This window comes from Aphelocoma coerulescens, chromosome 6 (genome assembly GCF_041296385.1).
Source record: "Aphelocoma coerulescens isolate FSJ_1873_10779 chromosome 6, UR_Acoe_1.0, whole genome shotgun sequence".
Classification (NCBI taxonomy): domain Eukaryota; kingdom Metazoa; phylum Chordata; class Aves; order Passeriformes; family Corvidae; genus Aphelocoma; species Aphelocoma coerulescens.
The window spans coordinates 36,963,479-36,979,468 of NC_091020.1; the positions used below are offsets into that span (position 1 = coordinate 36,963,479).

Genomic DNA, 15,990 nt, shown 5'->3' on the forward strand with positions numbered 1-15,990 from the left:
TTGTATTGTGGTCTATATAGCCCTGTAACCTTTTACCAGGTTCTGATTGTAACACATCAGGTAGCCAAGGACAGCATCTTTTCAGTACCATTTTGATGCTTTATCAGATACAAAAGAAGTCTCACAGGAAATAGACATCACCATTTTACTGGGAAAAAAAGACTCTTGAAATTATTTTAGTTGCCGTAACAACCAAACTATACTTTCCATAAATGCTAAATTATTTTACATCTATTTCTATTGCTATGAAGTTTTCAAGTGTGTAATTAAAAATGGATTGCTGTTAAACAGAGCATATTACAAAATCCATACATACAATAATCTTATTTGGGATTTTGAAATAATGTAATATATATTCATATGTTATTGAGGAAAAACACAGGACAACAAAGAAAGCAAAAATTATTAACCATTTTATTTAACACTAACTTGTTTTCTAATTAAACTACAACTACCTCTATATAAAAAGATCAGTTCGTTCAGAATAAGGTCACTTGGTAAATTTTTTAGCTACGTTCCTGATGAATAATCATCCATGTGAAAATAAAATAGATCAAGGAAACATTTTTCCAAATGGAAGCACTGACATCGACACATTCCAATTCATGCATCAAGGCTGAAAAATATTAGTCCACTTTTCTTTAAGATATGTTGGTACTTACCAAATTTTAAAAGGATTCATCAAGTTAAAAAAACCTTACAGTACTAACTGACATTTCTGAATTACATATTCTATTTTCCTGACTCTTATTCTAATATCAAACTGTTTACATCTGAAACAGGAATCAGCAATATGCAAATTTTCTTAATCTCCCCTCTCCTTAGACCACCATTGCAGGTATTCCTAGCATGAAAAGATTGACAAAAATTACATCAGAATTATGTTTGGTAAACCATAGACCACACAATTAAAAAATGATGGATGAGTTGCAGGAAGATCTGAGGAACTGCCAACAGTCTGCTCTTCTTTTCTGTCTCCAGGAGAGGTGTGAGAATCTTCTTCCACTATAAAAATGTATCAAAAACCATTGTTATTTCTGAATATGACTAAATATAAGAATGCTGTAAATGCCATAATTTAGCACACATTCTCTTTGATTAATACTTGTGGTTCTTTTACATTCTTTTAAAAATATTAACAACCGCCACTATATTGAAGAAGCATGCTTTGAAAAAAAAACCCACAAAACCCCCTAGAAAACTAGGGAATATTTCTGATGTGAATTCTTCTCTCTTCAATTCTATGACAGTGCAAGTTATAAATAAAATTTATTTTATTAAACCTTATTTTACAAGGTAAGTCCTGTACATTGAAAAATAGCAGTACAATTTTACAGACAGTCTATTAGAAGCTGTTTTACTCAAAAATTCTTCCCTGCTCTCCAACAAGATGCCAGATACTTCTTATATCTAGTATGCCCTTTAAAATGCAGACTGTCTAGAATCATTGCAGATCCTACTGATCTTTTTGCAGTCTACAATCCTGTTCCATTTATATTGTTTATGTTGTGCTCCGGATACACCTTGTTAGTAACATTACTTTATTTGTTCAGTGAAAAACAAATTTTAGCTTTTGGTCAGCTATGTCAAAGTCTCCCCAGAATTTTATTTGTAAAAAATATAGCTACTCCAATTACGATATTGTATCAGTGGTCTTTTGACTCAATTATTTTAAGAAGTTTCAGAAAAAATTGTAATAGCTCATCTGGCAGGTTTCACTTATACCCATGAACCACCACACTGATCTACCTATCTAAAGGTTATAGTTAGTGTTTACAGCCAGTCTTTCATAGTAAGCCTTTTAATTCTTACTTTTAATGGAATCCCTTTTCCTGTGACTTCTACTTTGAAGAATATGAACTGTCTGCCCAGCCGTTTTACCAAAGTTCAGCAAATCTGGAAAGAAATGTTAGTTTCTGTGAGTTTTTAATGAAAGTTTTGAAAAACAAGGAAATATCAACCATATAGCCGGGTGTTTTCACATTTAAAACTTAATGAAAAGGAAGATTGAAGTGATGTATCTGTGCAGATGTAAGTTAAATCCAGGGGCTTTTTTTCCCATAGTTTATGTAACTACAGATGGCTGTGTCCTAGGGCACTGCTTCTTACCATATAAATCCTATTCTTACCATAAACATCCTTATATAGTACCATAAACAAACACTCCACTAAAACTGTTTAAATAGGTTACTGTTCTGTATGAAAGATCAACCTGTCAACCACCTGGTGGCTCCTGCAGGCAGTTCACCACCTATGGAAACTCCAGGCAAAATTTGGTAAGGAGCAAAGAAAGGACAGGAGACAGGCAGGTAGGTACACACACTCCATGAGCACACACACACACAAATGTCTGATGCAATATACATACAAACTAAGACAAATACAAACACTTACTCTCAAACAAGACCTCCAGCCTTTCTGCATTCTCCTGCAAGGTTGTGTACCACTGGGTGGCTATTACAGAACCAACACCTGTAAGGCTTAGAAGCATTGCTGTCTCTGTTGGTCTCTCTAAAGCAATATGTAGACCACTAAGGAAGATCAGAATTATCAGATCAATAAAAGAAAAATGTACATAAGATATAAAAAACATAACCAAATATACAATGCTCTTTAATAGAAGGAGAAAGGATGCCAACTGCATTTTCTTGTTTGCTGAGCATCAAGTGTTTTTTTTATGTTCATACAGCACTTTGAATTTAATACAATGAATTCAGGTAACTTTCTCTCTACATTTTTTCATGATGCAATTTTACTATGGGGATTACTCTCTGTCATATTACTGTGGACATCTCTGGAAACGTGAAATGAGGAGTAACATTCTAACTTTTACAAAACACTGCAGAAAATATTGCGAATCAGGTGTGAAAAGACATGTTTAGACATAAAATATTGCAGGAACTGAGACCTTGTTCTTTGTCATAAGTTTGGTGTTGATTTGGAGGCTTAAAAGCAAATCACTTGTAATGTGGCATTTGAGTTTTTACTGCTGAATATTTCAGTAAGTATCTTTGGTATTATTGTCTCAGTCATAAAATGGGAGGGGTACTCTAAGGTTGAAACTGCAGTAAATAAAAGGTTGCATTTTGATTTTATTCAGATCTGCTTTTCATAGTAACTTTATAAAAAGATGATAAGGCATCTCATCCCTCAAAACATGATGCAAGGCATCTCATCCCTCAAGAGAATGATCAGGTTATCTGAAAATTCAGCATGGACTAAATAACTAACGAGTAAAATTAGGACACTGTGGCATCTATCAAGAATTCATATGGACATGCAACAAAAGAATGTAAACCCTACCAGCAAAGAAAATACTGAGATGCTTTTAAAGATAAAAAAGCTGCAATTAATTATATTAAAAATTCTAAACAGGTTATTTAACATGCCATAATAATTCATTTAAATAAAAATCTGTCTGAGTGTTAAAACTTTTCCATGTATGAATCCTCAGAGGTACTCTTAGCAGTTTATCTGTTAAAGGAAAATTTTATAAATTCAATTAGAACATTTTGAGAATCTTGATCTCAGACTTGCGAGGTACGCGCAATGTAGCAAGGTTTCTGCATCATATTTTCTTATCACTTCCTCGTAACAGAGCTTTCATCCTATTTAGTAGTCCTATGAAGAAGCTCTTCTACTTGCAGAAGTAAAGGAGAATATTCGTAACTCAAAATTTTAACTTTGTTTTGAAATAATCTGCCTTATTGTGGACTTCACTGAAATTGACTTTACCTACCTTTTGTGGATATCAGAGTTTGTAATTCTTTGGTAACTTTGCTGTGACCGTACCAGATCCAGAAGAATCACCAAACGGCATTCTGGAAAAAAAATACAGCAATGGTATTTGCATGAATAATAACACCCAGCATAATAATTAAAGTAAACCAGGCATTTTGTAAGTTAATTACTTTCTTGAACATAGTCTAAACCACTAGTATAAAATCTACATATTTCAGCCACAATTGTCAAGTATTATGTAAATGTACACTCATAGAAGTCATCGTAGCGTTATTTAATGTAATTTTGCTGCACTTTCCCATAGTGTTTCACAGGGGTTTTTTACTATGCCACATTAGTGTAATAGGTAATGAAGTCTACATACCATCTTATTACAGCCAACAATCTAGATGACCCAGTTCTGTAGTTACGAACTCTTGGAAGAGTTTATGTTATGCTGGTATTGAAATTTTTTATACCACAGTTCCTCTCCAAAAATCACAGCAAGTTACATCCCTAACATGCCTTATTTTCCTTAAAGGTCTCCAGTGAAATAACTCAGAATACTCTCAGAATTTAAAAGTTTTGCCTACTGTTTGGTTTGCTGCAGCTTCAATCTGTTACTCATTCTCCTAACCCAAGCACATGAGAGGCAAATTTGTAATACTTTTCTGCCTGGAAAGTCTTCAACACACTTAAAACTTTTATCATGTCTCCTCTCAATATGTCAATTTTTCCTCCAAAAGTATGTTTTAAATCCATATAAACATACCAATGCACATACATATTTATTGATAAAACTAAGCACACAAGCTGTGGTACATCCTTCCGACCGCTCCTAATATTCTCCAGCAATAACTTACTCTATGTGGTCAATATTCTTCTCCAGTTGAGACCTTTGCAATACTACGTAGAGTGGAAAATTATTTCATACAGCTTGCACATGACCCTCCTGTATAGTTACCCCTATACAGACCTTGGGGTTTTTTTAACACTAGCAAGGGTATGTTGTTTAATTTGTGATCCATCTCTTGACTCTGTTCTGTAACTCTTCTCCTTAAGCAGTCATACCTTAACTTATTAATGATGAACTGATTATTTTCCCTTAAGTATAATATCTCCCACTAGACTTTCCCAAATTACCCCTGCACAAAGGTTAATTTATATCACGATCTCACATTTCAGGATTTGCTAAACCACTGCATTCTCTTTGTCAGCCTGGTCTCATGCTCAGATTTAGCAATGATATATATTTCATCATGTAAATGACCAAACTGAATACTTAATAATATTTGATCTAGGTTAGAGCTTTCAGTAATCTCAGACAGAATTAATCCAGGCTTATTTTAAGAGTAGGACAAAGGGCAAGGTTTAACAACTTTCCAAAAGTTGCCAGACCTGTAAGTATCTGGTCTATAGATACTTATCATCATCTTCAGACATGACCCATGTATATAGAAGACATATTTTCTTATTTCTTGTAATATTTACATATAGATATTTAAATCACTTTTAAAACCAAAGCGTCATGAAGAAGCTTCCTGTTGCTCTACAGGGCTTCACAATCTGATGTGTACTCTCCTTCTCAGTTTCACATGTCAACACAATATAGCTACCCCGACAAATTCAGCACAACTCCGAAGTCAAGTTTCTTCCAGATGTGCAAGGAAAACAGGAGGAGAAAGGAAGATCGCGAATCTGAAAAACCAGTCCTGAATCTAAGCCTTATGCTACAACAGAAAGACTAAATAGTTGTGAAGAAACAGAGAAAAAATACCTTCTCAGAGTCTACAAATGCTCTGTAATACTAGAGTAATCTTTCAGCATTAACCTAGCCTTGATGGACAATTCTTTTTTGCCTCAGCAGAGACTTCCAAATTTTGAAGTGGTACTGCAGAGCTTGTTCTTACCATTAAAAAATATCTTGCAACCAAATACTTCGAAAGAAAAAAGAGAAGGTTTACTGAGAAAACCATTGGATGATTACTTAATTTTTGAAACCTAAGAAATTCCATCATATTGAAGTGAAGAAAGACTAACCTTATCTGTGAGGATTAACAAGAAAGCTGTGCAACAGAACAAAACCTACATAATACAGAGGTTTTCTGACTAAAAACCCTGGATCTAGAAAAAGCCCTTAATTGCCAACATCAGTACTGCGATAAAGATACAGTAGGACAGATCTAGGAATAAAAGTTAGTGTAATTAAAAATATTTCTCAATTTGCTTATCTTACTTGGGATGTTCATAGCAACCAACCAATTAAGCAATACATGAGACATGAATCTCTCCATCCCATAGAACAGAAATGCACTACAGTTTGTCAGCAGCTGCTCCCATTCAGCTTGGCTGAAAGGAAGGAAGAAGAAAGAAAGGAAGTTACTTTCATGTTACTGTTTTACAAGAATACTTTTCAGAAATTATACATAGCAAACACTTCAGTGCTATTTACTCCAGAAATGATTGTAATAAAAGTCAGCATGCAAAGCAAGGAGACAAACATGACTGCAGAATTCTGTGAAAAGTGTAATAACTCATATGGATTATTAATACTGTACTCTTGTATTAAAATGATTACTGAGTAACATCTCATAGTGAGCAATAGTGTATTTCAGATAAACACAGGCATAGCATATTTTTAGATAAATACCAACCTCTCCATCAAAAAAACAAAAAACAAAAAAAATCATTGCTATATGTATTGTACAGCTTTAAAATAAGGTCTTTGTCTAACATTCAAAGGGAGTAGTTGTGTATATACCCACCAGGACATGAGCAATTAGTTTTTGAAAAGAGATGTGGATAATCAGACTATCTGGCAGCAAAAACTGCAATTTGATAATAACAATTTTTGCAATTGCTATGAAAAAATACTAGAGTACCTACTCAGTGGTATTAGTTAAGTAGAGAAAATTCCAAAGGACTGATTGCTAAACTAGCAGTTAGGAAGGAATGTCGAGCAATGGTCATGTTGACTCCTAGGGCTTGTCACTGTCTGACCTCTTGAAATCCCTTTTATTCCTCTATGGCTGTGATCTTAAAAGTAAAGTATTTCTATAAAAAACAAAGTGTGTTTACGAGTAGACTCCATAAAATGGTATTAGCTTCATGATCAGTGTTTGAAATGGGAAACTGTGTGATGTACCTTCACTAGTTTGCCTCTGAAATCTGTGCTCCCATTTATGGTTGACTGAAGGTGCCTGAAGATGCTATGGTTTTAACCCTTTTAACCCTGGATTTAAAAACAACTATGAGCAAAGCCAGAAATGACACTTATGCTCACATATGTGTATTCATCAAAGACCACACCAGAAGACTTTCTATCAAAATTAGATTATTTACATATACAGCAACTCTGACAAAACCAACCTGGCTAAATCACGTTGTGGCACTTTATTTCAGATCCCTCAATTATTCTGTCTACAAACATAGATCTGTGTTTCATACAACAACAATGGTTTGCTATGTGTTTATCAGCTCAGCAAAATGTGACCCTATTTTATGACCAAAGTCTCTGACAATAGGCACAATTTTAAACAAGAAACATGGATAAAACAAGAAAGAAGATAGAATATTACATACCTTGGAACACACATATTGCCAACGACGCCTTCCCACTGTAGTGTAAATAGGTCACGGTATTTTTCTAGTATTTCTTTTATTTTTTGGGAAGGACTTGAACCTTCTGTAACAACAGAATTTCATCAGTATGGATGTAACATACTACAAACTACATTGGGCAATCTCAATTTCAATAATTTTTAAATGACACTATCATATTTAGGGGATTTTAGGTCATCATTAGATTTGATTTTTTTGAAACTTAAGTCTGGCTTTTAAAATTGAAGCAATTGTGACAGAGTAAAACTGGGATGCCCATTTGAAAGGCGTATTTTACAATGAACAAGGATTATTTGGTAGACAGGTTAAAGACACAAAGAAAAAGTTTTAGATACCCTGAAAAAAGGATAAAGAATTGAAAACCAGAACTGCTCATACGGTTCTGTTCTAGAGGCTCAGAGAGGACTAAAGTAGGTGGATAAACTAACTGAGTTTCCAGAATCTTGACTTCAGAAAACAAGACTCCAAGCCCAACTCTTCTCTCCAAGGACATTGCACAATTAATGATAAACAATTTTCTCCTTTTGACTACATTTTCTCACTAGTATAAGTTAAAAGATACATTCTAGAGTCAGATATTGAGCACATAAAGTGTTTTATATTCATCTGCTGTGAAGGAGAACTGCAAACGCATGGAGACATACTCTGTTATGCTACTGATTGTTCTGTAGCTTCTAGCTTCTTTTGCATTGTGTTTAGACTTAACTATTTCAAGACTTGAAAGGAGCCAGTAAGACAGATAGAGAGAGACTATTTACAAGAGCATGTAGTGACAGAACAAGGGAGAACGGCTTCACACTGAAACGCAGTTGGTTTAGGTTAGGTATCAGGAAGAAATTCTTCCCTGTGAGGGTGGTGAGGCCCTGGCACAGGTTGCCCAGAGAAGCTGTGGCTAACCCATCCCTGGAAGAATTCAAGGCCATGTTGAATGAGGCTTGGAGCAACCTGGTTCAGTGGGAGATGTCCCTGCCTGTGGCAGGGGGTGGAATGAGATGAGCTTATAGGTCCCTTCCAACCCAAACCAGTCTGTCTTCCTGTGATTTAACTAAAAACCTCCATTTAACTGTTATACTATTTCACTGATGCACCATTTACAGGTGATAAGCTGTGCTGTTCTGATGAAAAGGAACACTTTTGCCAACATCTTGATGTCATGACTTCATTTTTTGGTACAAAAAAATTCTAAATTCCATGGGTAGATGGTGAATAAAATATTATTTAATATATTACCTGCTTCTCTTCCTTCATTATAGGGGTCCACAATATCTGATGAACAGTTAATCACAAACAATGATATTTAAACAACAAAAGAAGGAAATTTAGCTGATACACTTAGCTAATAGGTGAAAGGATACATTTAAAATTACGTGCATCAACAGGCAAGCAATTAGAGGGTAGATCACGATTAAACAGTGCCTACAATTAAAAAGAATACATAATCTCTTACATGTTAAAGTTTCAACCAAATGCTAACAGTATGGCATTCTTTGTGTCAAATAAATAAGAGAAAGACACGTCAAACAACTAACAAAGTTTTGAAAGTGGGTTTAAAAGCATCGTGATACTCAATTGTCAATGGAAATTAATAAACTATTCTGCATTAGCTACAATGCATATACAAATATTACACATATATACACACGTGTTTGTACATATATAGATATATATGCAAATATAAACATAGATTTATAAAAACATATGTATATACTATATAAAATACAATATATTGTTGAAGAAATTATTTTCAGTAACTTTAAGCAGCTTCCTCCTTCACAGGTTATTAAATATGTCCCATTTACAAAGTGTGATTTTTCAAAGAAAAACTCCTTGCAAAATCAACAGGAAGCAAGATTCTTTTGGACTTATGTGACATTTATTCCACTTAGAATTCTAGCACACGTATTGCTTTCCATGCAACCCACTTTCACACTTTTTTATGCAAGTTCTCTGGTTATTTACAAAAAATGTGGAAAGTTCACCATTTGGACATTCTTTTTCTGATGAGCTTTTGAATTTGTTTCTTTAGACACTTCAACAGTTTTTTTAAATTGAGTTTCTGTGAAAATGAAAAGAAAAAAAATTTTTAATATATATGTAGTTTTAGCAAATAAATGTCCTTGAAGGACTGCATATATTTAATACAACGCATGTAGTAGTAGTAGTAGAAGTATTAGTAGTAATAACAACAATAACAGATTGAAATAGAAAAATAAAAATCCATTTCAAAGCACAGCAAGGCAAGGACATTACCCAAACCTTCTTGCCTAAAAATAAAGGCTTTAAAGGGGAAAACAAGGAGGAGATGTGATCCCTTAGATATGAAAAAGCTTCATTTCACTGCCAATTTTGGATAGAGTTGAACAGTGATCATCAATGCACTTTCTAAGTCATTTACCATATCTATTAACTGTTGATGCTAAAGTAATAACTGAAGTTTCTCTGGGACACACAGTGATCCATAGGAAAAAGGAAGTTTCACATTTGCATTGGATCTTTTATTTCTTTAAAGGAATTTTAAAAAGCAGAGAAAACTGTCCTATGTTTCTCACTGTATATATGATTATCACCCAGAGTACATGTCTCAGCCAGCTATCACTGAGTGCCCTGAAAGGTCATGGAAGCTTGAGATACGCATTAATATCATACTGCTCATGTTTCCTCATTCAGTGGCCACTGGCATCACTGCAAGAACACTTTTCAACTATGCTTCCTCTCATTTATCCACTTCTAAAATTATGCAACCGTAAGAAGTTCCACTCTGAAAAACGGAAAAACATAAATAGAAAAATCCCTACATGTTCTGAAACTTGTATTTCTGAAAGACTTGTTTACATACATACTGTTGTATGTAAACTGAAAATATGCTAATCTCAGATTATGTACAATTCTTTCCCTTTAGAAAGAAGGTGTGACATGGAAAAACAGAACAGGTTATATGGGAGGCTAAATATTACTATTGTTATATACTGTATTACAGATAAGGACACAACACAAGAACCTCTCTGGAGCAGCACGCTTTCATGGTACAGAGTGTGATTTTCTTCGGTCTATTTTTTGTCTTGGACCAACTGGTTTTAATAAATTTATGTGGTTTTTTCTACGTATGAGAAAAATGCAGCTTCAGATTTTTAACTTCATAAATAGAAGGTATCTTTGATGCATACAAAAAATGGCTTAGTGCCTGGATTTATTACTCACTTCTAGATCTAAGAAATGAGTTTTAAGATGCCATAAGGACAAGTTTACCAACTGTCCAACTACCTTACTTAATTTCATTTTGCTGAAGAGTTTATGTAGGGTATAAGTGTCTGGAGTAGGGAAAGTTTATAAAGCCTGTGGGGACTTGATTTTGCCCAGGTGAAGCACAAGAACTGAAAGTATTCCAGAGATTAAGATTTTACACTTGGTATTTTGAGCAAAGTCTTATAGTAATGATAAAGAAAAATTAACAGAAATGTAAATTCTTACTTCCTTTTTTAAACTGCAGTTGAAAATAGCTTTGAAGTTTTAACAACATGCTTGTAAATTTGTTTACAATTTTAGATTCCAATTTTTATATAATTCTTTAATGTGTCAAGGTTATTTTAAACTAGGTACCACTGCACCTATAATCACCCTGTACATTATTGAAATAGGTCTACTGTACTAGTCCACCTAAAATACTGGAAACCTATTGCATGTGGCTGTCTTCCAGTAAAATATACACCACCATTCATATTTAAATTTTTAAGTATCTTTTTAATGCATCATTATGCTAAAGGAAAAAATGTTTGTCTAATAGTACCTGACTCAGTCCAACGTAGTCGATTGTAGAGAATCTGTAGAGAAAAATCTCTGGAAACAGAACTTATTCCTTCTTCTTTAAATATACTCAGAGCTTCCAAAGGGAATTCCATAAATAATGTATCCCCTAGTAATACCACACACAACCCTAAATCCATTGGTGTATCTAAAGAGATGTGACAGAACATGATCGAGATTTAGTTCTCAGTTTGTATATAAATAATTGCAGTTAGATGTAAAAACCTAAGTTTCCTCTATTTTATGACACATGAACTTCATGGTACTGCAGATTAAGTGCATCAAGAAAAAACATTTCTTTTGATACCATTACACTTAAGATGTTCTCAAATTTCTATGCACTTGTTAGCACCAATTCTTCATAGGGAAAAATATCCCCATATTAATAACCAACCATCTCAGGTCCAAGTCCAGGTGTATGCAATACATACAGGAAAACAATGGAAGTGCAAAATTGCCACAGCAGTGATTGACTAAACAGAATAGAGTTGTAAAGGAACTCTTATCCAATACTAACTGTGTTGTTCCGTAAAAAAGAAAAATTTCTGTTATTTAGGAAGAAAGTACAAAATATTATTATGATAACATTTCTCCTCTACAGAGAAAGAGAAGACGCATGGAAGACAATTCATCCAGTTTTTGCGGAACTACTCTTGAGATGTGTTTAGGGACATACTGTAGCATTAGGCTTGCATGCAAGCTAACAACCTGTGGGAGTCCACAAAGTTACAAGCAAAATAAAGACAAAACAAAGAGATCCACCGACTTAAGAAAGTTCTTTATTCTAGCTTTTCTCCTGAAAAACTCATTTGTGATAAAGCTCTTTCATTTAGGTGTCTACAGACTGTACAGTTTGGAAGACTCTAAATAAATGCAAAAGCATGGCTCCACCCAGCATCTAAATTTGTCTTTGAAAGAATACTGAAATATCTGACTTGATATAGAAAATAAAACAGACAAAAACAATGCTAAAGCCTTTGTCCTCTCCCTGTGTTAAATTAAAACTGAAATAATTGAATGTTGGTATCTGTCCATAAACACATACACAGAGTACTTAAGGGAGCACATACCCTGCATTCCAACTTGTTTGGTGTCCTTATCTTTCACTTTCCTTTTTCCTGTTTCAGCTGCTGAAACTGATACACACTGGGATTCTCTGGGAAGAGAAATTTCAGTGAAAATATTACCAGCTTCAATTTCTGCTTCAATTTCAGTGAAATTTTACACAAAGAATGCACTCCCTTTGTAGTTCCTGTCCTTTAGAAATCCTATCTTTAAACAGTTTAATTATAATGTTGCATCTTGAGCTTCAACTTAAGTATAACTTAAGCTGGAGAACAGCTTGTCAGAAATGGCCATCAGTCTATCATATTGCTCAGTCTTTTAGTCTGACATATCCTGAATATACTTTCTTTCAAGATATGAAACATTCATTCAACAGGCTATCCTTGCTAAAAGCATTCCTTTATTTGGAGGACTTGAGTCACAGGTCCTGTTTTCACAAATGATAATCAAAGTCAATATATCTTACCTGACAGCAGAAAAATCAACCTGTGACAGTGTTGGTTTCAGATAGTCTTCCATAATTTCTATTAGTTCAGAGAAATTGGATGTCAAATGAAGCTCATTATCATCTATTTTCTTTGTTGGAGTCTATCACACACATGGAAACAAAGATTAGAGTACTTTCTCCATCCTTGTTAAATACTATTATATATATAAATTTTGCAGTAAGTTAAATCAGAGACTAAATAAAATAACGTGAAAGATAATAAAATGGAAAATATAAATATAAGAAGCCTGTTTCAAAACTACTTTATTTCAAAATTTGGTACCAGCACTTTGAAAAATACTCTAACAAAAGAATCACTAGAAGGTGTCAATACTTATTATTTAAAAAACTGATATACTTCAGCAATTTCAGTGGGGAATGGCAGGAAAGTACAGCAGAAAGAAATTATTATGTGCTCCTCCAAGTACTGAGAAGCAATTGTGTAAGGTCAACTTTGAGAAGTGAACAAAAACTGCATGATGAACATAGAAGAAGCAAATGAAAACATATGGAGAGATCAGTGGAGTCAGTTTAGGAAAAAAAAGGAATCAGAATGAAGAAACTAGATAAGGGGAAAACAGAATAATGTAGGAGAGAATGACACTGAAAACTGAAGCTTGTAAAATCCAACACAGATTTACACAAAACCACTTTGTGGTTTGACAAACGTGCTCAACCAAATGATGAAGAGTGTTGGTATTAATGAATAAACTCATCCAAGGCTTGTGTGGCTCAGTACAGGCTGCACACGTAAGTTCTGGGAGCTGTAATGCTTAAATGTTTAAAAACCTAAGTCACTTGTTTTTTTCATCTGTTCAATCTGACACTATTTTAGCACCTTCTTTTTTTACTTATGCAACTACAGCAATCTTTACAAACTTGCCAATACAATAAAGGCTGGCCACAGGCAAGAGAAAGTGATCAGCACTTCAACCATCTGCAGTACTCGGTAGTTTAACAGAAAGATGCTAACATGATGAATAAAATAGAATTATAGTTCAAGAACCAGATTTTTCAATGTCCTGGGTAACCCAAACTGTTACTGTATTCCATATCTACCTGTGCCCAAAATTGTTACTGTCTCTTTAAGGCCCTGCCCCCGGAACAGAAGTGGCAGGGGAGTGCCAGTCCCTTGTTAAAATCAGAGCCACCCAAGCAGACCTCTCTTCCCTCTTGGCTCTCTTCTGCCTCTTGGCTTTTGCCATAGAGCTGAGGCAGTGCAGGTGGAGGCTCCCCTTTTGGGTTTTCTTTGCGTTTTTTTGGGGGGGGTTGCTATGAGTGGGGTTTTTTTTCCCCCAAGAGGCTACATTTCACAGTTACGGACATCCTCAGGGCAAATTCCATGACTGCCTGGCTGCAGCCAGCATCACAGCAAGAGGAGCAGACTGGCCCTGCTTCGTTTGGCCACCCCAGCCTGTCAGCAGTGCCTAGCTGAGGTGAGAATGCACCAAGCTGCCTCAGCCAGCTGCCTTGCCATCTTCTCTTGAGAGGAAGGTGAAGTCCCAAGTTCTAGCCCTTGACCAAATACCAGTCACCAGAGTGTGCCAGCTGCCTTTGTTGACATAGCTGACACTGGTGGAGAGACTGGGGGGGGGGGGGGTTGATGCCATTTTCCCTTTGTCTCCCTACATGCAGTTGCCCGTGGAGGGCACCATACTGGGGAAGGGGTTTCTCTGCCATTGGGTTTCTCTTTGTTGCCAGGGAGTCCATGAGATTTCAGCAACTTTGTAACTAATGACTATTACTGTTATTTTTGCCTATTCCTATTTCATTTTTTTTAGTAAACTGTTATTTTTTCATTTATATCTACTCATACTTGTTTCTCCGTACCAGTGTGGAAAAGGATTGGTTAAATCTAACTCATTTTAGTGTCCACCCCTTAAAATTGTTTTAGACCAAAACAGTCAAATTAGTGTGAGTAAAACAATGAAAGCCTGTACAGAAAGTTCAATATTATCTATATTTTTTACCTTGATGTTAATAAGGGAAATAGGCCTATACCAGCTTTTTTTAATGCTATATTTAACAGTGAATTTTCTTTGGAATTGAAAAACCTAAGTTTTACCTAATGAAACCAAAATTAAAAGTAAAATGCTAGAATGTAGACTTGTACATTTCATGTGTAGAAAACCTTCTGTCACCTTGGAGATTAACATTGTGAAAGCTGCAGGTTTTTCCAGTACCTTTATGTTACATAACTTGTGTTCACTGACTCTGACAATGTTCTCATAGAACTGAGCCTTCCTGCAGTTACAGTTACAGAAAACTTTTATTGTCTAGAATTTGAGAGTGTTTTACAAACTTAAGACTCCAACAAAATGTGTCCTTGAAGCAAAATTTTGTGACTAACAGACTTGGATCAACTGCGCCCAGATAAAGAGCTACAGTGCAGAAGATACTGTATGTCCAAGCAGAAGGGTCTTCTCTGTTGGAAATCAGTAATAAATCTCTGCTTAAGATAGTTTTATTTTAATTAAAGGGTTACAATCTATGATCCTGCTTTTTCCTTGGAACAGCAGGGACTTTCATGTCATAGGAAAGTCAGTGTACATTTGCAAATGCAAATCTCAGAAATATGGCACATTTTCAAGTATACTGATCTCAACTGCACCACTTCCATTCTGATGAACTACTGAACATTTCAAAACTCCTGAATGACAAATGCAGAAACAATAGCACAGTAAGATTAAATTTCTGAAGTAGAGTACAAAGCATGTAGTAACTGTGAAGACTAGGGATGCTACACTTGGAATGAACTGAAAAATTCTGCATAAAGAATGTCTATCATATTTTTAGTACGTTTTTCACCCAGTTTTAAATATAAGGTAATAAAATATTTTACCACATCTGTTTCGGAGACACACTCTTGCAAGTTCTGAATAACAGTTTGTTTAAGATGACTCTTCATCTTTTGCTGCTTGTAAAGACACATTTTGTCCAACAAAATATTAAATGCATCAGGATTCACAGGAAATCGAGAAACTTTTGCCTGCACTATTAGAAGAAGGAGGATAACACCCTCTTAAGAGTCTTTTTGAGAAATATTTGTACTTGAAGAAATGATTGTACAAACACCATCAGTTTCTAGCCATGGTATTCTTTTAAAATAATATATATATAAATGCAAAATATATACAGAAATGTAAAATGAAAAAACTCTACTATTATTTATCTGTAACAACTTCAGCCTTCAAATGTAAACAAAAATGATATAAATTGTGACTAGATACATTACATCTGATAATGAGATATATTTATGAATTTATGTTCCTTGGTAATTAAGAAGAGTTAAAATT

The 15,990-nt window shown here is 34.7% G+C and overlaps 1 protein-coding gene across 1 annotated transcript in view; it reads right to left on the reverse strand.

The window, feature by feature from the left end:
• Positions 1 to 395: 395 nt before the first annotated feature.
• The window catches only part of CFAP46 (cilia and flagella associated protein 46), a 72,051-nt gene continuing 56,456 nt past the window's right edge, over positions 396 to 15,990 (reverse strand). The window contains exons 47-59 of the mRNA XM_069020334.1: positions 15,537 to 15,688; positions 12,674 to 12,795; positions 12,213 to 12,298; positions 11,126 to 11,290; positions 9,321 to 9,397; positions 8,697 to 8,757; positions 8,572 to 8,607; positions 7,303 to 7,405; positions 5,957 to 6,069; positions 3,740 to 3,821; positions 2,395 to 2,531; positions 1,813 to 1,896; positions 396 to 1,005 (exon numbers count right to left, since the gene is read on the reverse strand). Of these exons, the coding sequence (XP_068876435.1) occupies positions 869 to 1,005; positions 1,813 to 1,896; positions 2,395 to 2,531; positions 3,740 to 3,821; positions 5,957 to 6,069; positions 7,303 to 7,405; positions 8,572 to 8,607; positions 8,697 to 8,757; positions 9,321 to 9,397; positions 11,126 to 11,290; positions 12,213 to 12,298; positions 12,674 to 12,795; positions 15,537 to 15,688 (1,355 nt within the window). The 3' untranslated portion in view covers positions 396 to 868. The remainder of the gene's footprint in view (positions 1,006 to 1,812; positions 1,897 to 2,394; positions 2,532 to 3,739; positions 3,822 to 5,956; positions 6,070 to 7,302; positions 7,406 to 8,571; positions 8,608 to 8,696; positions 8,758 to 9,320; positions 9,398 to 11,125; positions 11,291 to 12,212; positions 12,299 to 12,673; positions 12,796 to 15,536; positions 15,689 to 15,990) is intronic.